Source organism: Passer montanus, unplaced genomic scaffold (assembly GCF_014805655.1).
Source record: "Passer montanus isolate IOZ18808 unplaced genomic scaffold, ASM1480565v1 scaffold25, whole genome shotgun sequence".
Taxonomy (NCBI): domain Eukaryota; kingdom Metazoa; phylum Chordata; class Aves; order Passeriformes; family Passeridae; genus Passer; species Passer montanus.
Window position 1 is genome coordinate 5,707,542 of NW_024367149.1, and position 25,731 is coordinate 5,733,272.

A 25,731-nucleotide genomic window follows, 5' to 3' on the forward strand; every position below is an offset into this window, starting at 1 on the left:
CTTTAATCACACCATACCTGATTCTTCCAGTGAGTACATTTGGGGTACCTGACAGTACAAGTGGGAGATTCCCACAAGCAGAGCAGAGGCAATACTGGCCAACAAACCATCCCTCTGCTAAAAAAGCTCTACTAAAGTTCATTTCCCAGACGAGAAAAGAGTTTGTTACCCAGCAATAAAATAAAAGATCCCAAGTTTCTGTGGAACTGCCTGTATAGTCCTTGCTCAACGAAGAGAATGCTTGAGCAGTGGCTGCACACAAAGTACCATCCACCCCAAATGCATTCAGCAAACTCTGCAGCCTGAGCAGCTGAGCTGCCCTCAGCAGTGGAGCCAGCAGGACTCTGGATCTCACCACAGGCCAGGTATTGATCAGAAGCAAACCTCTCACACACAAAGGACGAAAATCCAGCAACATCTTGCACCACAAAGGTGAAATCTCTCAGGTACAGGTTCTACCTGAGCTCCCAAACAGGCAATCGGATTAGTCGGGGAAGCAAAGAGACCTCAAGAGCAACTTCTGCACCACCCATAACCCTGCAAAACATCACCAAGGCCTTGCCCAGAGTTTAACAATCAGCAGCACTGGGGTAAGGGCATCAACTGGTTTCTGCCCTTGGTATTACAACATGCACTTAAACTGCTCTGATCTAACTCCTCCCATCATTAAGCTGCTAGTTAGTTAAAACCTACTCAACCCCTCCCAAACCATGTGGGAAAGGGCCACCTTCCACCAGCCCTAGAGAGGGAGGAAGCCCAGACTAGGCAGAACTTTGCCAGTACATTTTTTTCTTGAGGTCACCAGATGAGGGTCATCATTTTAGCTAGATCAGCTCAGGGATGATGTCCTGTCCATTCTTTGGAAGCTGGACAAACCAGCATGTGAGCTTTAAATTGGCAGAGATATTAATTTCAAATCAATAGGAAGCATAAAAATATCAATAGGCATTTAGGAGTGAAACATTAATTACTTTTCAAAGGGTGCAGTACACAAATTTCCTGGTGCCTTTACAAATAGAAATAAGTCAATAACATGATTTCATAACATTTATAAATGACTAAGTTAATTAACACAGACTCTTCAGAGAGATGATGAAGAAAATTTAGAAGAACCTTGTCTACCACAATTCAAAATTCTCAAAGGAAGGAAGCAACTTCTTAGAAGAGATTAATTGATAGTTTTTTTACTTTACCTTGATAGAATATCTGTTTACATATTTAAGCTGGTTTTGACCTTCAAAATTCTGGCAAAGAACAATTTTCATTAAACCATCTCAGTGGAGAAACTTGGCAGTTCCTCATCTCATCTCTGAGGTTAAGAGAGGATATTGAGCATTTAGCAGGGATAGTCAAACAAAATGTGTGTAAGTCCTATCCAAAGCAGCCTTTAATTTATCACAGCAGACACAGCAAGGGCTGATGCACAGCAAGCTCTTCTGCCAGGTCCGATTCCTTCTTGGGACTCGGCTGGAGGCTCCAGAGTGAAGTAATTCCATAAAAGTTGAAGTCTCTTCCTAAGGATACCCTACCCACTTCTGAGAACATATCACAACATAATGGTGATAACTCTTCCCCATCCTTTGGCAATTCAAAGGTATCTTCAACCAAGGAAACCCTGCATGTATCCTGAAGACACATTCCACAGGAGTAAAATGGCTCTGGCTTCCCTTTCTTCTGAGTTTTATTACTTCAGTGTCCTATTTTCTGTGAAACTCTGTTCACCTGCTGCCCTTCACAACCTGGCTGAGCCCTGTCACCCACCTGCCTGGCCCAGCTGTGAGCACAGGAATAAGCAGCTGGAAAGCAGGAAGAACATGCTCTGTCTCCTCACTGGCATGTGAGTGGTACAGAGTCAGAGGAAAGTGGAGCAGAGATAAACACTCATTTGAAGAACATTTCCAGGACATTTAGAGTAAAAAAGAAAATATACTGGGACATCAATTGGTTAAGTATCAAATTATATCAGGGATTTTTTTCTACAAAATTAAATAAGGTTGGCCCACAAAATGAAATTAGTATTGTATATCACATTTTAATACAAAGTGACGTGTCCTAAACCACCAGATTGTATCACATTAACTAAACCAAACACTCCTATAGAAAGTATTTCCATAAAACTCAAATGAGTTTGAGTAGGCATACAGGAAAAGTATTTCAAAATGAGTCAGTCATGACCTAGAAAATCTGTGGAGGAAGGAGAGTGAAGGCACTCAGTCTATTGGGGTGTTCATGAGCAGCAGAAATACTGGGGGAAGATAATAAGACTGGCAAATCAAGAACTAGGATAAGAAGTTAAGCCAGAGAAACTCACAGAGAAATAAGGCACAAGTTGAGCAGCGAGGGTAGCACTAAGCACTGGAATAAACCACTCAAGGAAAAGATGGATTTCACACTTTGATGGATTCTCAAGAATGCTTGATTTTCTAAACAGCATTGCTGTGGTCCAGCCAAGGTTTCTTTTCAAGGGAGCAGCTGAGTGAAGTTTTGTGATGTTCTGCAGGGAGCCACACCAGCTCATGGAATGGCCCAGCAGCCACCACAGCCTGCACACCTTCAGGCACAGCTAAAAACAGCCTTATCAAGAACCACACTTAGATCATAGAATTGGAAATGGCTCTTTCTTCCCCAGTTCACCAGGTGGCTGTTCTCACACAGCAGCTGGGAAAAGGAAGAAATAGAGGGCAGATTAAAGCCATAGATCAGAATAAATCTGTCAAAGTGCCCAACGTTTTCCAGCACTCACCTGGGCACTGCCATTAGGTGGGAAACTTCCAGGCCACTGACTCTCTGCAAAAGCAGGGGAACCTCTGAGAAATGAACGTTTTTAAGAAATACTGCTGAAAGATTTACTTATTCCTTATGTTATCACTTAAAGACCTCCACATGAGAATGAAATCTTTGCTACAATCTAGGCATTGGCAGGGCAGGGGGGGAAAAAAATCCAACAAGAAAATGCTACTGTGTGAAGTCCCTGAATGGCAAAGTCTGCCTTACAGTGACAGCAGCACTACCAGATCTCCCAAGGAAATGCTCTAGTTCTGTGTCAGCCACCCCCAGGAATAACAAGCAGGTATTTCACTTCAGAGCCCTGCTGACAATTTGCAAGGCAGGAATCATGAAACGCTCCTGTCTTGTCCCTCTGAGGCAAGCACAGAGGACAGACTCCCATTTGCAGAAGGAACAGCACGGAAAAAGGAAGACCAGGAAAACAGGCAGGGCTGGAGACCATCAGGAACATTATCAAGTTGTGGATTTACATGGCACAGAGATTTACACAGAATAATAGCACATCACACCTGTACACATACAGCTGTGTATGTGCAATAGATAAAGGTCCCTGGCTGCAGAAGAAAATGCTGATTTTGCCACTTCTTAAAGGTTAAATTCTGGGAACTTTAAGAGTGATTGGATTTTTTTAATTAATAAAACTTTTCGCTGACTGAAACCTTAAATGCCAGTTTAACTGCTTGGGATTTTTTTCACCGACTTCACCTCAGTTGCATATAACTCCCTGTGGGAAACGGGGAAAGGCCTATGTGACCTTCCTACCACCTCTTTTTTGCCTTCCTGCACCACCAGACCATGGGATGCTCCTCCACATCAGGCTGGATGAGTGAATTTCAGTTACTCTGTAAGTTCAGGAAAGCCACAGAGTGAAGTTGCCCAAATCCACCAAATGTGGCAAATAAACAACCTTTCTTGGATGAGCTGCATTAGGGGACAATACCTAAAGAGAAGCCAACCCTCAAGGGTGTCCTGCCCAATCCTAGCAAGGAGCGTGGCTCCTTGCATTGTCCTCCAAAGGAGAGATGATCCTACAGTAGCACCTTCAGCCTTGTTTAACCCCAAAAGGCACACCCTTGATTGCTTATTCCTGTAAGGATCTACCGCAAAAAGAGAAACTTGGTCCTGAAAGATGAAAGTGTCCTTGCAAATGCAAAGAAACCAATGAGTCTCAAAGAATTTTAATATACAGTGCAGGAAAATAAAGCAAAATCCTGCTTTACAGAGTTTTAGTTTTTCATAAGCTAAGACTCTTAAAGAAATGAAAACACAGAACATTAACTTGGAGGCAATGCTTTGACCCATTCACCTTCCATCCTACACATGTTGAGAATTATTCTCTAAAGGTACTTCCATAAATCCTGCAGACGACTCCGTAAGGAAAGGTAAAATCATAGTTTATCTGGCTCACAAATACAGAATGCCCAAATGGACTATTTTCAAGTACCAGTGGCTTAATACCCCAACTGAAACATGGAGAAATACATCTCCCAGAACACTGATACTCAGTTAATTACAAGAAAAATGAGAAACACATGAAAGTACATTTTTAAAAAAAAACTAAACTACAATTCAGTAAGATTTAAATAAACATTTGGGCTGACATTAAAGATTTATTTGAGTATAAAGGATATGAAGCTCCCATAAAGCTTTTTCATCTGAGTCTCCTGTGGAAGGGGCTGGTACCAGTGTGATATGGCACTATCAAGGCTCATTCCCTCTGCTGCTGTCCCAGGACATCATTCACATTCAGCAGGGTGAACACCAAAGGGTGTTCACAGCCAATTCTTCTAATGATCAGCCTATCCCATGAAACCTGCACCCCTCTCCACTCCAAAAGCATGAAAGCTCAGGCCAACTATAAAGGATACACAAGCACCAACACACATCATTTCTTATCTTCTATTTCACAGAACTTCTAGCAATTGTCATATTACAATAAAAGCTAAATCACCCCCAGCCTATGCCTCTCTTGGGTTGTTCAAGAAATTTCCTGTGACTCTTTAATTTCAAATCACTAAAGACCAAAATTCAGCATGACAGTAGGTAGCCTGATGCAATAAACATATATATTCATAAAGACTTCAGTTCCATTAAGGCTTTACTATCAATAAACAAGGAACATAAAGTTGATATCCTGCTAAATGTGGAGGAAACAATTTCCTTTGTAGGAAGAAGTTTTCTAGCCAGAAGGCAGCACAGGAAAAAAAATCCTTTAGGCTCAGCTTCTTCCTCCCCTCCCAGACTCACTTTCACCTTTGTTCTGATCCAGACATAATGCAACTTCATCTGATGCTGTAAGTGAGGTATTTTCCTCTTTAGGGTAAACAAATGATCTCACAACCACAGGACCATGATTTCACTGCACAACAAGAGGGTATCTGACGCATGGAATGAAAGTTATTGTTCAAATATAAACAGGAGAAATAATTGCAAAAGTAAAACAGATGAACAACCACATAAATTAATTCCTTCTTGAATCACTGCTCCTGTTGTCCAAGTCCAAATGATTCTCTTTCCCTATTTAGGAACCCTGAGGGGATGAAAAAATATCCAAGATGGTGAAATTAAAAATTAGCTATTGAGCATGAAACACGCAATGATTGCACTTCATAAGGTTTTTATTGCCTCGGTGTTGTATGAATCACTTCAGAGTTCCACACTGTTATGATGAAAAAAATGACACCAATAAAGTCTGAGCAATTGATGTTATGACTTCATCAATCTGAGACTAAAGGCACACACAGAATGACAAATATTTTCAAGAATATGGAGAAAGCTACCACCTCATTCAGAGGAGGCACAAGTTGTGTCTTTGTCTCTTTCAGAAGAGGATTCTCATGTCAGAAAGATGGAATATTGAAATGATCCTCAGTACAGCTCTATGTGACACAACCTTGCTTCCCCTTTCTGAAATCAGCCAGAACTGGTGTTCTCACGAGCTATGAACACAACTAACACACAGTGAAGCTACAGCTAATACACAATGTTCCCAATTCACACAATTCTCTGAGCTTCTGCATCAGGATTGTATCATTTTAACAATGACCTGCACTTAGCTTTAATTTTTAAAAGACTATAGATTCTGGAAGTGTGAAGTAGAATTATCTTTACAATTTCAGTAAATCCCAAGAAGTTCAATTTATTGCTACTTAAAACTTCCAAGAGGACAATAATCTCTGCTTAAAACAACAAAGCAGCCATCACAGTAATCTCTCAGATACAACATCAAAGGTAAGGTGCAAAGAAGTGACCTCCCACAGGGAGAATGCACCTGCTTTTGACAGCCAACAACAGCTAACCAATGCAACCTTGAATTCCTACTTAGAGTTCAACTTTCACATAAGTACTTTACTATTTTTAAAAAAAACTCTCCCATCTCTATAAAGCACCAATAAATTCAAACCTGTTCTGGAACAGCAGAAACTAACATTTTTTTCCCTTTCTAATAAATACTAGCTTACTTTTTTTAATTGAGTGACTAGATTTCCTGACTCAGGTATTAAAGTCCCTGGTAGGATTCTTTCCTTTAACACAACAGCTTATATCCCTTATAAAATCACTAATAGAAAATAAAGCCCTTTTTGTTAACTCTAATCTTGCTTCCTTGCAAGTGTGCCAGAGGCACTTTAATATGGATCAGATCATGAATATCACAAATTACTGCAGCAATGTGTGGCAACAGAAGATCAGATTATTCATATAACAGCAATACCTCCTTCCTGCTTTGATTAAAAAAAAAAGAGTAAACTGTCACTTCCTCTTAAATCCATGTCTTTCTGATCCTTACAAATCCAGGTTTACAGTGCGAGGTAATGGCATAGCACAAACCTTAGAATGACAAACGAGGGGTAATAAAAGGGTGTAATAAAACCTACTTCATTTTCTGTCAAAACTTTCTCCTGTTTCTCATGATGTACAGGTAAGAAGTTACCCTAGCGCAGGAAAAAGTTAGTAGGGACTATTTTCTACAAAGTTTCCTATGGTGGATTCACAGCAGCCACAACATGAACAAAGCAAACTATGTAAGGGCAGACACAATTATTGAAAAATTAATGTACCAACAAGAACAGCCCTGGCCATAAACGCAGTGTAGGAAAATGAAATGAAACTCACAGTTAATTTATACATCAGTTTTGCAATGCAGAAAAGCACACCCCATTAAAGTTCCTATTTTTCTTGGGTATTGCTGGAACACATAAATGCAGCCTATTTCCCTACTTCACACAGACACACTGGGAAACAATTGTACAACCTTGGCACTGGCTCATGGGGAGGGAAAGACAAGAGTAATGACCAAATACAAGTATAAAATGTTATTCACACACCCATTACTCCCTGCAGAGCCCCAGCATGCTGCCATACAACCACAGTGTGCAGAAATGGCTTGTTATTAGCAAAAAACTTTCCAGTATCCAGAGATTTAGTTCATATTGTAATACAATGAAGAGGTGTTCTACCTTTAATAGGTCCTACTCCTTTAACATGACTCAACAAAGTTTAAATTCCACTTGCCCAGTCCAATGGACACATTTCTTAGCCCCCATTAACACTATGTTGCAAAGGGAACTGAACTTTTTTGCGCCACCCAAATACCCCCATTGAATTCAAATGAAAACTAACCTGGGCAGATGAAATCTCCAGGAAAAACTTAATGAAGCCTTCCAAGATACCGTGCCCAAGGAGAACATTTAAATTCTTCAGCAAAATGCAGTGTTAACATCTGAGGGGACAAGTATGTCAAGGAGAAGCCTTAGGAAGGTGATGCTGGTTTTGCAGAAGGAATTAACACCTCTGATTTCTGGGGGCAGACTGGAGTACTAACTAATTAAATTCTAAGCTGCTTTTTCCAAGTTTCATAAAATGCTGTCTCAAACAGGCTTATTTTCTAAGAAGTACAGGTTGGTCTTCTCATTAAAGAATGTGTTACAATGGAAACACATTAGTACTAAAGCCACAAAAGACTGAGGAAATGATGGACATTTTCCCCAAAATAGTGGGCTGCCTTAGTATCACTTAAAAAAACCCAACCCTGTACATTCACAAGTCTGCTTGAAAAGGGGAAACTTGCTGTTTACATGTTTTCTCATAGTTATCTCTATTTGTTCTTTTTAATTAATAAAAGGATACATGCACTGACATTTTAAACACTAATTTGCTATTTAGCATCCCAAATTAGGAAACATAAACACTTATGCACTTCATTAAACACTACCTAAGAACACTTTTGATATTAGCAGGAGACAAGGGAGGCTGTTCAAAGAAACTTCAGGACACACAGAAGACACTGGAAAAACACACTCCTGCTCTTCCCACTCCTCACCACAAAAGCTCCGGCTCCATCCTACAAGAAGCAGCTGTTGAGAAATGAACCCTGGAAATCAGTGGGATCTGACACACCTGCTCAGTCACATGTGTGGGGTTAAGGGAAGGGACAGGAATGCAGGTGCACCAGTGGTGAAAGTGGGGGGGTTCCTGTTTGGCAGCGCAGCACGAGGTTGGTGCAAGGCAACCATGAAAATGGACTTTAGAAAGCATAAAGCAAACACTTAGTTACGAGTTAAGACATTAATTACATACAGGTGAAGTACAGGGAGAAGCAACCTGTTGTTTGTCTCATCTCTGCCAAGAAAGGCAGGGCAGTTCTAGCACACCTCCTCCACCTCTCTCCTCTTTTTCTTCCACCCACCCAGCCCTTTAAAGAATTATGGCATCATTTAGGTTGGAAAATGCCTTTAAGATCATCAAGTCCAGGCACTCACCCAGCACTGCCAATGCCACCACTAAACCATGTCCCCAAGTGCCACATCTGTACCTTTTATCATTTAAATACTTCCAGGCATGGTGAGTCCACCCCAGCAGCCTGTTCCTTTCCACATTATCTACATTTACAGGACACTGAAAAAGGCTTCACCTCGGGGTGAACCAGGGCTACAGGAAGGTGGTAAGAAATAGGAAGTTTTTCAAGACTACAGGAAACAGAACTGCAGTGGTAGAAAATAAGCAAATGCTGACACTCAGGAACAGGCAGGCTGAAAGGCAGACAACCACAGAATAAATGGAATGTTAAATGAGATCACAAACCCTCAAAATTCATTAATCCAGACCTCAAATCAGCTCTAAATCCTTAATGAAAAGAATATTTTGTTTCACTTACAGACAATAACATATAGTTCAGATGACAAATTATTTCTAAAAACTTTGCATCGCAAGTCTAACTTCAATGTAGAAAATTATTTTTATTTGTAATTAAAATTTGTGCTAAAAGTGTCCATTGTTAAATTATGGACCCAAACAAAATTGTACTAAATTTTTTACTGTACATACTCTTGCCATAGTGTGGCAATTTTAAAATTGTTTGAAAGTACAAATACACTAAAAAGGTAATATTTCAAGAACAATAGTATGGACACACGGAGGAACTTTATACCACAACCAGAAATCTGAAGTGTCTTGGTCCCTGAAAAAGAACCGGTTTTAGATTTATTTATTAAAATGAATTATCATGATTTTACAACTTACAGCTTTGGGTTCTTTGTTGTTCATTGTTTAGTTTTTGCTTTTGTAACTGTGATGGTAATAGTGATCTACCTACAAGATAATTGAAAAAGAAACGTTCTTTGTGTATTTTTGATCAAATATATTGTTAGAGATCAAAACAAAGATTTATAAAAACAAACGATTGAAACTTCATTTCAGAAAAAAACACTTTTTAAAATACAGTAAAATCCTTTTCGATAGCAAAGTGAATTTTGTACAGTTCTTCCTTCTAAGCAGATGTTTTACTGCAGCTGAGATCCACTAACTCCAGCAAAACTCAACGTAGGGCAAATGGCTCGGTGTCCGCAGAACCACAACCAATGTACAACCGCAGGTAACAAACTGCAACTCGCTGGAGAAACCTTGGAAACTTCAGTTTTCATTGTGAGTGAACTTACAATTTATCTTACATTAGTTAAAAGCAGTTTACACCATGACAGAACCGCTCAAAAAACGAATCAGTTATAGGAAGAGAGCAACGCTTCAATTCATCTCTCCCATCAGCAAAAATGCCACACAAATCAAAAACCAACACTTAAGTAAAACACTAAGACTTTATTAAAAATCCAAAATTTATTGCAAATTGTACTTTGCAATTTCCCTCCTTTCTTCATTTTTACATGATTTATTGATATCCATGATTTTTTCACAGATGTACTTGTTGACTTTGGAGAGTCTCTGTGCAATTTCAGTTTCATCCACAGTTTCTTGTGCTATTCTATCATACAAACATTCTGGGGAGAGAAAAAAATGAGAGTCATTAGGATATTTTTAGAAAACACAATAGCCCTGAGTTGGGCTGACTACTCAAGAGACAGCAGTGAGTAAGCACTGTGTATAATTGTTGCAAGACAAGAGATGCTTTCCTTGATTCACTGTCTATCTTGTTTAACTCAAGATTTGTCACCAGGCTTGAATCAGTGGCATGACCAACTTCCAGTTATGCTGTGACTACATTAATAGGCTTTCCATACAGAAACAAGGCTAAACCCAACCTTTTACAGTGCCAGCCTTGCCTGCCTGACCCCTGCATTTGTCTGAATCTCCACAACAGATTTAATCTCTTCCCAGGTGAAGTGTCCCACCACAGTGAGTCACTCCCACCTTCACCCCTTCAGGAGGGTACGGAAATGACAATGCTCAGGAAGACAAGCAGTAACCAGCAGGAGAACACTTTAACTCACTAATTTCATTTTTTGTATCTCTTCCACATACATTAATGTCCATGACTTTATCAGCTGCCCTGTCCCTGGGCTTATTTCACTTTTACTGGAGGATTATTCAGGACAAGCACCATCTCCTTGCATGTTTGATCAATACACTTTCTGAAATACACATTATCTGGAATACAAAAAGTAAGCAATAGCAATAACTGCAAAAACAATGTGGGCAGTGAAAGTTGAGACAATTTTTCTTCCCAGATTTGGAAGTTTGGTGCCGGAACCCTGCAGAAGTTACTGAAATCTGAAGTGGTATAGCACATAACTCCTTAGTGACAGGCAGGTTTGAGGTTTTTTGATTTTCATAAACAGACCAGTGTATTTTGTTGTGTAGGCTTCCCAGACTGGTGAAACAAATTCTGTTCTGCTTTGCCTAGTGATCTATTCCATTAGCTGTTTATTGCTTCATATACAGAAAGCCATAGAGATTATTGCTTAATTAATGTGCTTTACAACATTTCTAATGCACCATATTAAAAAGTTATGAAAATTAAGTACTATGCATGCTTTGTAGTTCATTTGGAAACCTCTGAGAAGTTTTATAAAAGGTTATTTTGCATTAACAAGGTTTATAACAGTGCACATCCATCATACTTTTTATCATTTCTTTATTACATACTACACAGTGGGGATTTTTAAGAAGCTATACAGATATCAGACACATTAAGAGCTAATGTTGTCATTCAAAAATCTATTTTAAATAAGTTAGTCTGTGTCCACAGAATGATGAGAACATCTAAAGCAATGTGAATTTTATGTTGTAAGACATACTGAATATAAAATAAATGAAATTAACCAGCATGCAGCCTGATAGCTGAAATGCTGATCATTTGTAAACTATGATTGGAAATACGACACCTAAGAAGAGGCACATCACATCACTGGGAGCCTGAAGAAAGGCAGTGTGTTTGCAGGACATCAGCTGGCCCTACAAGAGTGTCAGAACACTCCCAGGTAGATACACCCAGTAAGGTGAACTCCCAGTGAATGACAGGCTGTGTTGTGCATTCATTCAGCCACAAAGCCAAGCAAAAAATCACTTGACAGAACTCATTCAAAAGCTGTAATTTTAAAAGGTGGTGTGGATCAGACAGATCCTCAATCACAGTTTTTCCTCTCCATCTCTTCCATTTTTGTGAGGGGGTGCAGAAATAGTAGTTTAGTACTTGCATAATAATACTGGCTTAGGGCTTCAAAGAGTAATTTGGAGGTTCTGCTCCCTTGTCTTTTGGCTTTACAGGAGCACACAGACACCGCTTTGTACTGCTGAATACCCAAGATTCAAGTAGACCTCAAGGGCTAACCAGGAGCTTCACTACTTTTTGTGATGTTTGATCCAAATCACTAGCAATGGAGAACTCCCTCAAATCTCAACTATTTGTCCCCTTGCTGGTCATTTGCTTGTTTTGTTTTGCTTTCTTCTCCATGGTGGGGCAAGACCTGCTAACACTGACGCAAAGGACACGACAACATGGAAAATCATGGTTATGAACTACCCAGTCCCACTGACACAGGCAGCCTGACACCTCCAACATTGGCCATGCAGATTAACTGGTTCAAGAGGAGATTGTACAGGCTGGAGTCTAACAAAAGGGAAATCAGAGACAAGGTGAAAGAAACACTAAAAAGAGGAACATGGAAAACCAGGGCATGTAACAGCAGAATTCAAATGAGGGTTGAGGCTTGAAGCAGAAGTATGACAGAAAACACAGAAAAATGAGGAAATAGGGAAGAGCTGAATTGCTGGCGAGTGTAAAGGTATGGAAGAGAAGAAAGTGAAGGGCCCCATCTGCCTCTCATCATATACCTGTTGGAGCAGACTCCCACACTCACTGTAGCCAAAACAAGGGGAGTTAGAAGAAAGCTGTCATTTAAATGGCTCGAGCAATACAGAGTAGCCCTGACAAAAGCAGAAGAGGAAATTCTCACAGAAACAACCTTGCCAGCAGCACTGAGGAGCAAAAGCCTCCAGAAGGGAAACTGGAAACCACATTGCAATGGGCCAGTGGAAAATAACCCCCTTGTGCTGCGTGCTTGTAAATGCACAGCAGGGCAACCAATTCTGTTTCCCATTTGGGAGAGCCACCGCCACAGAGTGGATTCCTTATGTGGCCAGAACGTCATTGCTCAGCTACATGTGTAAGGATTGTGCCTAAAGACCCCAAACAGAACTAGAAAATCAGCATGGAACAGCTTCCACTTCTACATATAATCTTGAAGCAGATTAGTGAAAAAAAAAAAAACCACGTCCTTCACTCATTTCTTATAAACTAAGAAAGATGACAGTACGGAGGTAAGTTTCCAATTTCTCCCCACACAACACAGACGCAGACACGCACACACTCAGAGAGGAAACTGTATTCCTTACTCCAAAACATGGTACTTTCATGGCAAATTACACCACCTCTTAACGAGTTCACAGTTAAGAGCGCATAGCAACTAAGAACAGGAAATGCAGAATAATGAAGCTCTACCAAATGGGGAGGTTTCTTTCAGCCCTACTGCAATTTAGTATGGACATAAAACCTAAAAATCCAATTTCAGTATGTATTCCATGAGGAAACAACTCAGTTCTGACTTAAAAAGAAGCCTGAAATACCAAGAGAGACAGAAATGATGCAACACAGGCATGATGATACAAAGGGACTGAAATTCACCATTCAGTTTTAATAAAGGAGAAGGCCTACTCTCTCTCAAAGTACTACACACATGGACTCAGGCTTGCAGTTACTGAAAGTGTCATTGCAATTTTCCCTACCAGATGAGGTCAGCGATTTACACTTCCTGTCCAAATTCCAATTCAAGTGCAACAATTAATTTTTACTATTTCCATTTTCTTCACTTAAAAGGGTAGAACTATTCTTTCTTGCCTTTGAAGGTATGCATATTTTTATAGTCACAGCTATAATGGTTTCTGTGCCTCATGCCAGAGCTGGTTATGTTCTGGATAAAAGAATGTCGTAAAGCTACTCTCAGTCTTGTTTAAAGGAATATATGCACTTTATAAAAATCAGCATGTTACAAATGAATTCTAGAAAACCATGTTGCTCTCCAGGCTCAGAGTCCTGCCCTGCAAGTGGTCTAAAATGATGATCTTTTCAAACCTTACTGAAGTCAATGTACAACTCTGCAGCTGTGGAGGCCTGCACTGTGCACAGCTATTGCAATGTGTTTTACTGTTCCTGGGTATGTATGCACTTCACAATGCAATAGCAATCTGAATTACAGTTTTTAATCAGTTAATTTTAAATGAGCTGAAAAGAAGCATCTTTCAACTCGGTGATTAATGGTTAAACTCCAAAGCAGGAAGCAAAAGTTTTCAAATAACCTACCTCTGACAATGCTTAATTTGTGAGGTGAGAGAGGTGGCTTGGGAACGGCATCTTTCTTTTTTTTGGTTGCAACTCCTGTGACACTTCTGTTCTTGAGAACATCTGTTCCCCAAATCATAACCGCTAGATTTTTTGTATACTTTGAATCTCCTTGTGTTACTTGCAGCTGGTGCCATTTCTCCTCATCTACCCAAATTCCACTGCCAAGATGGACCTAGAAGGTAGTAATAATAACAACTTATCTATGGTATGTAGCACACAACAGTATCCAAGTGCTGTAGGAACATTAATATTAGGAACTAAAATAACAGTAATTAGGGCTGAACAAATCCATTTTGCCTAACTCTGAAACTCTTCCAACTTTGTGGGTCAGGGAGTTCAAGTCAACCTCAATATATAATATAGTTCCTTTTAGTAATTCCTACTTCTCCCCCCCACATAACCTCTCTCCTGAAAGACTGTGGTCAGGAACAGAGATTGAAGAAGGAAACAGTGTACACATCCAGTATTATATAATTATGCAGAGCATATAAAACAAGCAGTTGCACCAGCCTAATTCAGGAGCAAGATGAAACACTTCCCTTTGGCTAAAATAGACTTTACCCAAAGCACATTCCAGAGGCAGTAGAGACAGAATTACTTCCTAAGTTGTATTCTGTACCTGTTGGCAAGACCCAGACTGATTGTCTGAAGTAACTGGAAGGGGAGAAAGGATTTTGAGAGCTCCAATTTCAATATAAGCCAGGAGAGTTTGGAAGCTTTGTAAAACTTCCAGTTCTAACATAAAGTGTGTCTATCATGTACGATCAATGTAAATGCACCACATGAATACTGTTTTGTGGTTAGGCAATGACCCATTGCAGCAACATCATAAACTTCCCATTATCTGAACAATGGGAAGTCGAGGTATTTCACTGTAGTAGTAAAGCAGGATAATATGGCTACTGGGAAACGCAGTGTGAAGCCACTGGAGAGTCTCCATAAGGAAGATGCTCAAGTCTGGTTTTGCTTATTAGCCTTGCTCAGCACTGACTCTGCTTGATTGTCTCCCACAGGGCTACCCTATATCTCCACTCCAAGATTCCCAGCGCTCCAGTCTCAAAACAAATGCTGGACAAGAATCCGAGCACCATCCTTAGGCTGCCACTATGTATTTGAGCTGACAGCCCTGACACTCAGGACGCCTTCCAGCACCAGCACAGAGGTAACTCCACCAGTAACTGGCACAAGTCTGACCCAAGTGCAACCAGGACACACACGCTGTGGAACCACAAATACTTGGTACCCTGCATGTCCACACTCCAACTCCTGGAGCACAGTGCAGACTCCTGAACTACCTCTGCACACAGAAGCTTTGTTCACATGGTTATGGACTTCACTCTGGGACACACACTTGCTCTCATCATAACAAGCTAAGGTGTGACCTACAGCTCCCAGCTGCTGATCAGAGCTCACTGCATTTACCTTCAGACAATCTGGACAAGTGCAACATACCAACAATAGGATTGCTACATATCCAAAATCTAGCTTTGATTAGATGTGGTCCAATGGGGGTTCTTTCTGCAACATTAACACTTAAAACTAACTTTTGACCTTCCTATGATTAAAAAAAAGGCCATCAACAAAACCCTACAGCAGAACTGCATCAGAAGACTGTTTGCCTTAACTGCTCTGCTGTTAGTTTTCTGTGCTTTTACTCATTTCATCTGGCTTTACATAAACTGTGCCTGCTACCCACACAAATCTGAGCAGTATCACAGAAGTCCCATTAAATGCAATGAAAACTGGACAAAGCTACTGTAAAATTTTATATACCCAATATTTTACAACCTGTATTCAACTGAATACCCTTTTTCCTTTAAATGGAAACCTGCTTTAATTATTAATGAGCACTATAACCCCAAGAAATTTTTTATTACAACGGCATCCTTCAAAAGCAACTAGATGTTTAAAAACTTAAATAGAGCAATATGACTGGTCTGACTACAAGCTATGTTATATTAAAAAAAAGAAAACTCTACGTTCCTTAAAGCATAAAACCATGCAGCAAGCTGCCCCTCCTGCAGAATCTCCTACACTAAAGGGATTCTAGGAAGCTTTTCACAAGTCAGCATGGACAGAAATTAAACTAGTAACAACCACAAGACAAACACCTCCTTTTCTTTCCTTTTTCTCTGTTGTTCAGACTCCTCATAAATTATTTTTAAAAAGGCACACTCTTTTTGGTGCTCTCTACATATTTTGTAAGGCAACTTCATTGAGCAGTGAGCAGTCTGTGCTCAGAAAATAATTTCAGTGCATTTTTAAATTCAGTTATTTCTGGTTAGATCTTGGAAAAGTTATCCAGGAAAATGTCTGAAAGTTACTTAGAAAATACCTCAGATTAGAAATGTTGTGACATAGCAAATTTTGGATGTCTGTATTACATTAGTTGTAGGGATTGTTGTATTTCATCAAAAATCCAATTCTTCTCTGCCAAAATTAGGGTTCGCCTTTGCCAAAGATTATTTAGTCTCTAAAGCTACTACATTATTCATTAGCTTGAAGTTACTCAAAAGAAAAGAACAAGTTACAGGAAGTATTTTTAATATTTATGCTTCAGACAGATCATCTCTTCTTTTAACATGCTTCATTTATTAAAAAAGCAATTGCTGCTATGAAACACCTATGGCAACAGCAACTATGTGACAGACAGCCACAGCCACAGCAATCTTACGTCTCCATTTGCTATTTCCAGCACTGTTACGGTGAGGAATTCAATCTGCCTGTGTCTCAGTTTACCTCCCTTCAACAGCCCCGGTACTGTTTCCTATCAGTCCCAAACCTTACTGAACTCCACACTCAGAAGACATTCCCCTCTTGCTGGAAGAGCTGCCCCATGAGCCAGACTCTTGTCTTGATGAAATCAATGGGAAATTTACTCCCAATTTCAGCAACTGTGGGATCAACCTTCAAGCACAATGCAACAGAGATGGCAGCGAATTCAAAGCAACGCTCACCAGCGTGGCTGTGCTAACATCTGCAGCAGATCTAAAACGTGTCTCAGAAGATGAACTCTTTTTTTTTTCTTTCTTCTCCTTTCTTTTCTTTAAATGAATGCCATAGGCTCTTTTTCAGTGACTCGGTTTTCCCTCTGGAGGGAAGAGATTTATCTGCTCTGAAAGAATCCTACTAAGATCAAATCTGGTGCCACAAAGGGTAAGATTTGTAAAAAAAGTACTTCAACTACTCTAGTGGTGCATATCAATACAGGGATACTGAAATAAAGCCATAAATAAGGAAAAGTGAAGAAAACTACCCTCCAACACTCCAAACACATTATTAGTTCACATTTTTGGCGTCTGAGCTGGCTGTAGACCCAGTAAATAGGCAAACCAAGAACCAAAACTACAAAAAGAAAATTAAAGAGATACTAATATCTGTAAAGATAGAAAACTTCAGCAAAAGAAGTGCCAAGAAGCTGACAGATGAAAAGGGTGCAGGAAAAGGGTGCATACAAATACTAAAGGATGTGCCTATCCCACAGACCTTAAGTGGAAGAGGAGGTAAAGGAAACTCGCTCAGTAACACACCCTAAATACTCATTGCACAAATTTACACAAAATAATCAAGCAAATGACATATTTAAGTATATTAGGCAAGAAAAGCTATCTGAACCAAATACATGTCAAACTGTCAAGATTCTACTATTTTTCACGTACATTCTGTCCCCAATGATTATGTTGAATTCTTCTTCAAGAGGGATAGACATTGTGCAGTCAATCTTTTAACACAAATCTGAAAACGGAGTTTCATGCTATATTCCATCAATAATTCCACTGCACAGCAAATCTGGATGTTTCCTCCCTAAAGATTCTCAGACCAGGGTACCAAATGCATCTATATACACCAAGAAACAGGATCTGCTCAGGCAATTCTGAAGGAATTACAGTTTTGCATAAGAAACATCAGGTTTATTTAATGATAATGAAAACAGCTGTAAAAGCAGGCCTAGGTAGATGAGCAGTTAATGTGTTAAACAGGCTGAAATCTGAAAAGCTCTCAGTCAGGTCCTGGCAAACTAGAGCTAGATGGTATTTCAGCAACGTTACAAAGTCTCTGGAAAGTAGCACTACATCAGCTCAATTCAATGGCAATGCTCCCACCAGCAGCAAGGGAGCCCATTTTCCTTCCAGGGTTCATAACTACCTCTTGCACTCCAACTCAAACAGGAAGGCTTCGCTGCAATATGACTACAGCACATTATAAACATTAAAAACCCCTTAGGAAGAAGTATTTTGCTTAAATAGGCTCATGTAACTTTGTAACATGGATTAACTGACTGGTCAATATTTGGTGTATTTATGGATGCCACCAATTGAAGACCACGTCAATTTGCCTGTGCATGAATATTTATTTAATAACTATATTCCTCATGTTGCACAGCATTCAATGCTCTCACCACTAAGGTTATTTTTCTATGCTCTTCATATCTGTGTAACTTCACAATTCTCCTCAGCATAACAGCACACCTTCATGAAAACTGAGGAAGCTTCTAAGGCTGCTACCATGTAAAACCCCCACAATCAATGAAAATTCCACAAGAACATCACCAGATGGACATTTCAAAATGACTCATGCTATATTTAATATAAAATACCTTTCCATTCTCGAGAATATACTTGTCCATTACTGGAACAGGGGCAGGGTAGTACGTTGATGTATTTGCTTCCTCACTGAAGGTCTTCTGTACCTCAGGTTCGGGCTCAACTGATTCAGGTTTTACTTTTTCAACCTCAATGGCAGGTCCTAGACAGTTAAGAAAAGAGAGCTGTCTGCTATCCCAGAGAACATGAAATCAATCCCTTCATCACCCATGATTAGCATAAAATAACATATTAGTCATGTTCATTTTAATGTTAGAAGTAATCCAAACCAAAATCCTACTTCTGAATATCAGTAACTAAAAGCAGGATATGTATTCCTGCTTTATAAACATTAAAATGTTTAATTTTAATTTAAATGTTTAATTTTATTCCTAAAGCATGAGGACAATTACAGATATGGGTAAGATTTCTTCAATGCACACTAAGGAAATTATGTTAAAATGACACTGAAATTATAAACCAAAAGCAACAATAGTAATTCTTCAAATAAGAATTGCCATATAGTTGCATAGGAACCTGCATAATTTACTGTGATAATTACATAAATTATCCACACAGAATTACAAATATTATAGAAATCCAAAATCTCTTTAGCTTTAACAGAGGTGTATAAAAATAGGGAGGATCTGCAGAAATGCTATGAAGGAAACAGAAAACTTAGGCTCCTTATGCTGAAGTATCATGCACAGAAAGAATATCAAAGGTTAAAAAAACCCAAATTAGAAGTTTGATTGTCCAATTCATCCAACGCTGATTTTTATTTTTAATCAACAAAAATTATGCACAAATTAAACAACGGAATACTACTAAACATATATTTGAGACTTAAAAGGGGGAATAGTTATTTTGTTAGTCATCAACTCTTCCAGATCGAAGATATAAAATGTTCCTAAAAGGAGAGAAGAACAAACTAAAAGTGATTTGTGAACTGGATTTCCTGACTCCATTCATTGCAGAGATTCCACCAGAAGTCTAGGCTATGGCCCCAAGCCTATCAGTGTCCCTTGATGTGTGGCTCTAGGATCCCAAGAAGCTCCAGCAGGCACTGAAGTTCCATGCAGGGCCGGTGGCTCCACAGCACAGCAAGGTTAGACTCTGGACTCACAGCCAGCTTGGACTCTGGACACCATGGAAATACCCCATGTTCAGAACTCTAAGGATAAACTCACCCACCTGTCAGTGCCAGATTGTCCCAGGCTGGTGCTGAGAGCACTGCAGCACTCTGCAGCCCAACCCTGACATCTTCAGCCAGTGACAACTTGATCATCTGGTCACCCCTCAGCCCCCTGCTCAGTGTTTGTGCACACAGACCCAGCCCTGAACTGATCCAACCCTGCAAGTCACGCTGGCACCACAACTCAGGTCTTAGTCACGCATCTCAAACAGTTCCTGTGCCTGGAACAAGCACAGCACTCATCCCTCCTACTTTGTGCAGTTTCATTTAGAGATTATTATACAGCAATAGCAGTGCTTCCTCCGTTGTCAGCATTTGACATTTATCCTATAGCTTATCCTACACCTACATAGCTAGCTCAATGTTCTCAGCTGGCTGCCACTCCACGCTCAGCAATGACTAAAAATTGTCTTGGCAACTCAGACAATCCTACGCTGCAGTGCCACCAACGAGAGGGTCTTAAGACCAGCCCCAGTGCAAGCATGGCACAAACAGAAAACACAAAACATCTAAGTACCTCTAGTACCATGAATACACAACAGTACAGCCAAGACAAACTGAACTTCCTAAACTTGAGATGGTAAAGCTGGGGGAAGACCTGGACTGGTTAAAGCACCCAAAGCCTGCCCACAGCACAGGCACAGCTGAACAAGCAGATGCAGGGATGTAATTGCCAGTGGGACCTTAAGAAGTCATCTCTGAAGCTGTTACTTTACATTCTTCAACAAAGGGCTATTTTCTTATACTTTGAAAGTCACTTTGAGGGAGACACCTAAGTATAACCACCTTCTTCCTAACAGGAAACGTTTATTTCCCTTTAAACACTTTTACTACTCCCTATTTAGAAGTCTTTTACTGTTTTTAGTCATATATTGACACAGCTGGAATTTGGTTTCCAGAGCTTCCCCAAGGAAAAAGCTGATTAAAGTCCACAACAACCACAGCTCTCACAGGTCGGAATACCTCTGCTCCAATTCATGCTTTAACTACTTGCTTAGAAGTCACCAAAAGAAAACCTTTAAAACCCCTTTTTTATATCCTGATTTTTTGACTCCCAAACAGAAACCTGCCTCTAACCAGGCAGTCTCAACCCGCACGCAGGGAATTGCACATGGAGCCAGCACTCCTGCCTGCCAACAGTGGTGTGCCCCATTCACCACACTCCAAGCTCCCCCTCTCTGCATCTTATTTTAAAGATGATAAATGGGACATACATAAATATATACTTCCATCTAAAGGCTTAACAATGACAGCACTTATGTAATAAGGATCAGGGAAAAACAAAAAAAGACGATTTTCAGGATGCAAGAAGGAAACAAATGTTTTATTGCAAAGTCTTTCTCCTTCTGACTGCAGGTTTTTTAGAATATTCAAGAGGCCAGCAAACTCAAATCAGGATGAAGAGGTAGAAGGCTTCCCTTTACCATCCCTTTTCCTCAAAAATGCATCTTAGGCTACATGCTACTTCTGAAATTAGTAAGAAAGTAAAAACAAATTGACTGATAAAGTGGTCAGCATACATTTGTAAGCAGTAAGTTTTTGCACATGGTCTACCAGAATTTGAAACAAAACAACACAAAGTCTGAGAAGTGGTAATATTGGCACTTCCTGTACTTGATAGAAACCTTGGGCCTGTTTTGGTTTTTTGTTTTGGTTTTTTTTAACATCAAAAAGCCAAACAAATGTAGAAAAGCTGAAAAACAGTAATTCCTGACACGTGGAAAGACACAAATCCCATTTCATTCTCCCTACTGTTGTTGGTCCCAAGACACTGTGAACTGGATCACTGAAAATACACTGGGATTAAAAATAAAACCTTGGGGGTCTGTGTGCACATGCTGATGAATCAATGTTTCTGAACAAACATGAATATACTCCCTGACTTTGGAGCAACACTAATTCTCAGCAATCTAACATGAAAATGAAGAAATTATCAGGGAGCCAAAAACATTCAAGCATTATTCCTATAGAACTTCAGTACTTCTGACCATATTTCCAGCCACAGGAAATGGCTCAGATCTTGCCCAGGGGACAGCTATTTTTTAAAAGAAGTTATTGAAATTCTTCTTTTGCAATCCAAGGGTTATTTAAAGGCCCTACAGGGGAGAGTCAATTATGTAATTCTTTAAATTATCTTATTCTCTATTGATAAAAAGAGGGTAAATTAGGTGAGTTTTCAGGTGTAACAAAACAAACTGCAAAGGCCTAGAGCTGCAGGGTTTCCAGTTCCCCACTTGGGCAAGAGGCTGCACACATTATTCCAGGAGCTCAAGAGAGACACCATAACCTTTTCCACAACAGTCATCCCATTTTTCCACTGCTCTGGTCCCTAGAGCCCTGGTGAAATGCCTGCCTCCTCTGTGAAGGGATGTGCCTGGAAATAATATACTAAAATCATGAAGATGATATTAAGCATTTCTCCATGGATCAGTACTGATTTCACTACTATCATCTGCCACAGCTGCCTCCAAGGCTCTTTTGTGACAAAGAGCAATTTGGTGTCAACCATGAGGAAGATGAACCTCCTCACTCCTGCCACAAAAGTGGCTCCAGTTGAGTAGCAGAGCTGAAGGCCTAAGTCTCAAGTACAATACACTGACTTCCAGCTCCTCACTGAATTCAACACGTTGATGGGAAATTAGGAGACTGACTACTTGACTGCACGTTAGCTCAAGAGACTGTTCTATATTTGATCTGCAAGTTTAAAATGGCAACAGGCAAGCATTTCCCACAGCTGCAATTCATCAGCACAAACCAGCTGTCATCTCATGCAAAGAAATCACAAGTCTCTAAGGTGAAACAGAAATGCAATTAGTTTGCATTAAGTCCAGCCTGCTAGAAGTGCAGCATAACATAAATTACATGTAATTTCAAACTCTAGGTTTAAGAGATCACTGCAACTGCAGATGAATTCAGGATGTAATTTATTTTCAGAACAATTTTCAGAGATTATTCACATACCCAAACATACCTCATTTATAAGCTGGAAAAGTAAGGAAGACTAAAAAAGTCTTTACGTATCTATTCTTGATTAAAAGCAGTACTTTTTCATACTGTCATCAGACTCTCTAATTTAGAACATGCTGAAGATGTCTCCCTTGCTAATTATTCATAAGTTTTGTATTGATCTTTTTAGAACATAGTTTTTCTCTGCTGTGAATGAGGCTAAAAGGAAAAACAACAGAGTAAGCAACAGTTAATACACTGAGTCATAGGAAACACAAACCCTGTGAAGGACAAAGCCAGCACGGCCAAATTCCACCTTTACCATCCAATGTTCCTTACAAGTAATATTAACAAGGAATTTTTTTTTTTTTGGAAGTGTCATATAGTTGATATTTTTCAGGTATGTGATTAAATTTAAAGAACTTGTCTTCAATGTAATTGGGATTGGTTTTCAGTTGTCAGACTGATACATACACTAGAAATTCAGGCCCAATATTTAGAGAAGATTCAGTATTTTTTAGCCCCAGGGTTTCTTTTCCTCTTTTTTTTTTCCTTTTTTCTCCTAAGGTTTCTTTATTTGGCTGAAGCAAAAAAAATGCATCTTCTTTTTCTTAAAGTGAAAGAAAAGAGGTAAAATTCAGTAGCTGTCTTCATTTCACTGCTGGTCTCACCACTCCAACTGCTGTCAAGTCTACCAACTAAATTGGTACTTTAGGCTGTTCAGCCCCATTGCCTACCAACATCTGGCTCGTGCTCCATTCCCATAAATTCCAGCTAACCACTTGCAGATGAAGAAACATCTTTCCATCCAAGGAAAATTTTAGAAAGCTCAGTGGAATCTCCTGCCAACCACATCGTCTTTTTCAGGCTGCGGCAACCTTGCCTATTTAGTTTTATTTAGAAAGTTAACTAGAATGTTTATGGTAAGTAACGACATTTTAATTGTGCACAGTGTAACAATGATGAGCATTCACAATCAGACACCCAGTTTAGGTTGTGGGACACTCCAAGACCCTGGCTCCAAGGGTGTGGGCACACCTGAACACATGCTACAGCACAGGCACATGCTCTCCCAGGTCCAGCTCTGTAGTGAGGGTAACTCAGACCCACATGCAAATTGCATGCACTCGTTCCAGTCCAGGAGAAGAGCCAATATCCAACTGACATGCAAAAATTAAGTTTCCAGATACACAAAGGCAGACATAAGAATGGCATGCTAAGTTTGGATGCATAGATTCCAACCAAGTTTCAGTCACCGAGCAAATCTTCAACACAGCAGTACCACACTCTAATTGCAAATAAATGTAATTAGTCAAATTTTTGAAGGTATTCCAAGGGTACCATCTTCAATGAAAAGGATGAACTTTTTATTTTGTCTTTTTTCCCATTTATTCCAACATAATGCTTAAATAATGGTTATAAACCCAAACAAAGGAGCAATTGACCCAAGATATTTAAAACTGAAATCCAAATTACAAAAACCTGCATTTTGCAACAAGTGTTGATAAACGGGACGCTAATATAAAGCCTTTTTAATTATGATTTTAACAATCCATTGTTTTTCAAATAGCATGGCTTTGTAAAGCCACTGCTAAAACTTCAGGAATATATCACATTCTAATAAGCTACTAACGGGAAGAGGGGTCAGAAAATGGAAGGTAACAGTCACAGAACAACAAACAAAATCCCTAACTGCAAAGGATAAACTAGTTTTAGCCCAACTATTCATTCCAGCACCTTTTCTTTTTTTTTTTTTTTTTAAACTGGAACATATTGGTATATTTTGCAGATGATGCTTTATTAACTTTTTCAGCATATATTGGAAGGTTAGAGACTCTTTATAATACAGCTACTTAAAATGGAATTCTGATTCAGCCATACCAGCACAAAGACCTCTAGTTTTTAAAGAAAACCCCAGACGTACATAGCATACAAATTCGACACATATTGTACAGCCACAGCAGAAAACCCTTTTAACATTCAATGTCCGGTTTAACAACCACTGCTATTCTTCAAATACATTTCCATGACTATTGATCACACCTGCAAAATTCATTCAAACTAGTCCCACTTAAGTCCGGCACTTACCACTACCTAGTCTTAGGAGCAGTACATCCTGGAGCCTCCTGTTCAAGTCTCTGAGCTCTTTCATTTCTGACACGAGTGCCCCATACTCCTTTAGCTTCTTTGCCTGTTGCACAAGCTGTCTCCGCGTTCTCTCAAGCTCCTGCTGAATGTGTCTCATCTCTTCCTGTTGCTGCTGGTAACTCCTCAGCAATTCCTCATAAAGAATCCGAGGAACTACAGCATCGTCCATATTGTTCATGCCTTCTGTAGCCTCCATAAAAGCCTCCTCAGGGCTGGAAGTATTACTGAGACTCATCCCGTTCTGTTTTTCAAGGCGAGCAACAACTGCTTCAATGCTTTTGTGTGTACCTTCACTTTGTTTCCTCCCATCTTGTCTCTGCACGTTACAATAAAAAACAAATAAATTAGGAGAGTCTTGGGAACTGTTAATATTCTTGTCTTCCAAAAGACTAGGACAAAGCCAGTCTGCAAAAATATTTTGCCTAACAGGTTCTTATGGATATAATATGCAGCACAACTAACATGCAGTGTTAACTCAGCTAAATGCATGTACAAACTTCTGAGACAGTTAAAGGCCTTCCTGCATTTGTGCAACACTTACAAAGTCAGTGTATATAGGTCACTTAATTCTGTATCATTACTTTCTTTTTGAAAAGTTGATGTATATCTCTTTTTCTTTAAAGTTTACCCTTAACATTCAGATTTCTGACAGTAATTGATTTTCTGATAAGCAAGAGAAAGAACGAACTGTGTGCTCCATTTGTCACCTGTGACGACATCAGAGGTGAAAGCAGCACAGGCACAAAGCTGTTCTGTGAACTGAGGGCTTGTCCTTCCCACACTTCGGGAGACAAAACCTTCACTGACTATTCCTACAGCACATTCACCCAACTGCCTGATGCAAGTGACTGAGTAACACTATCAGCAAACACTGAAAGGGATTTGAAAACACTGAAGCTGGAGACAGAATATATCATCCAGCCTCATCTTCCTTATCAGCT

At 39.7% G+C, this 25,731-nt stretch overlaps 1 protein-coding gene across 5 annotated transcripts in view; it reads right to left on the minus strand.

The window, feature by feature from the left end:
- The window catches only part of LOC120503178 (cytosolic carboxypeptidase 6), an 882,397-nt gene that overhangs the window by 311,810 nt on the left and 544,856 nt on the right, over nt 1–25,731 (minus strand). Inside the window, exons 3-6 of one of the 5 annotated variants that reach the window (XM_039711398.1) lie at nt 24,737–25,106; nt 18,516–18,664; nt 13,877–14,090; nt 9,860–10,058 (exon numbers count right to left, since the gene is read on the minus strand). The exons of 3 other annotated variants lie outside the window; for them this stretch is intronic. In XM_039711398.1, coding sequence (XP_039567332.1) covers nt 9,898–10,058; nt 13,877–14,090; nt 18,516–18,664; nt 24,737–25,106 — 894 coding nt within the window. In that variant the 3' untranslated portion in view covers nt 9,860–9,897. Of the gene's footprint in view, nt 1–9,859; nt 10,059–13,876; nt 14,091–18,515; nt 18,665–24,730; nt 25,107–25,731 lie in introns of those variants that run through there. One more of the 5 variants, XM_039711396.1, reaches the window with a different exon arrangement.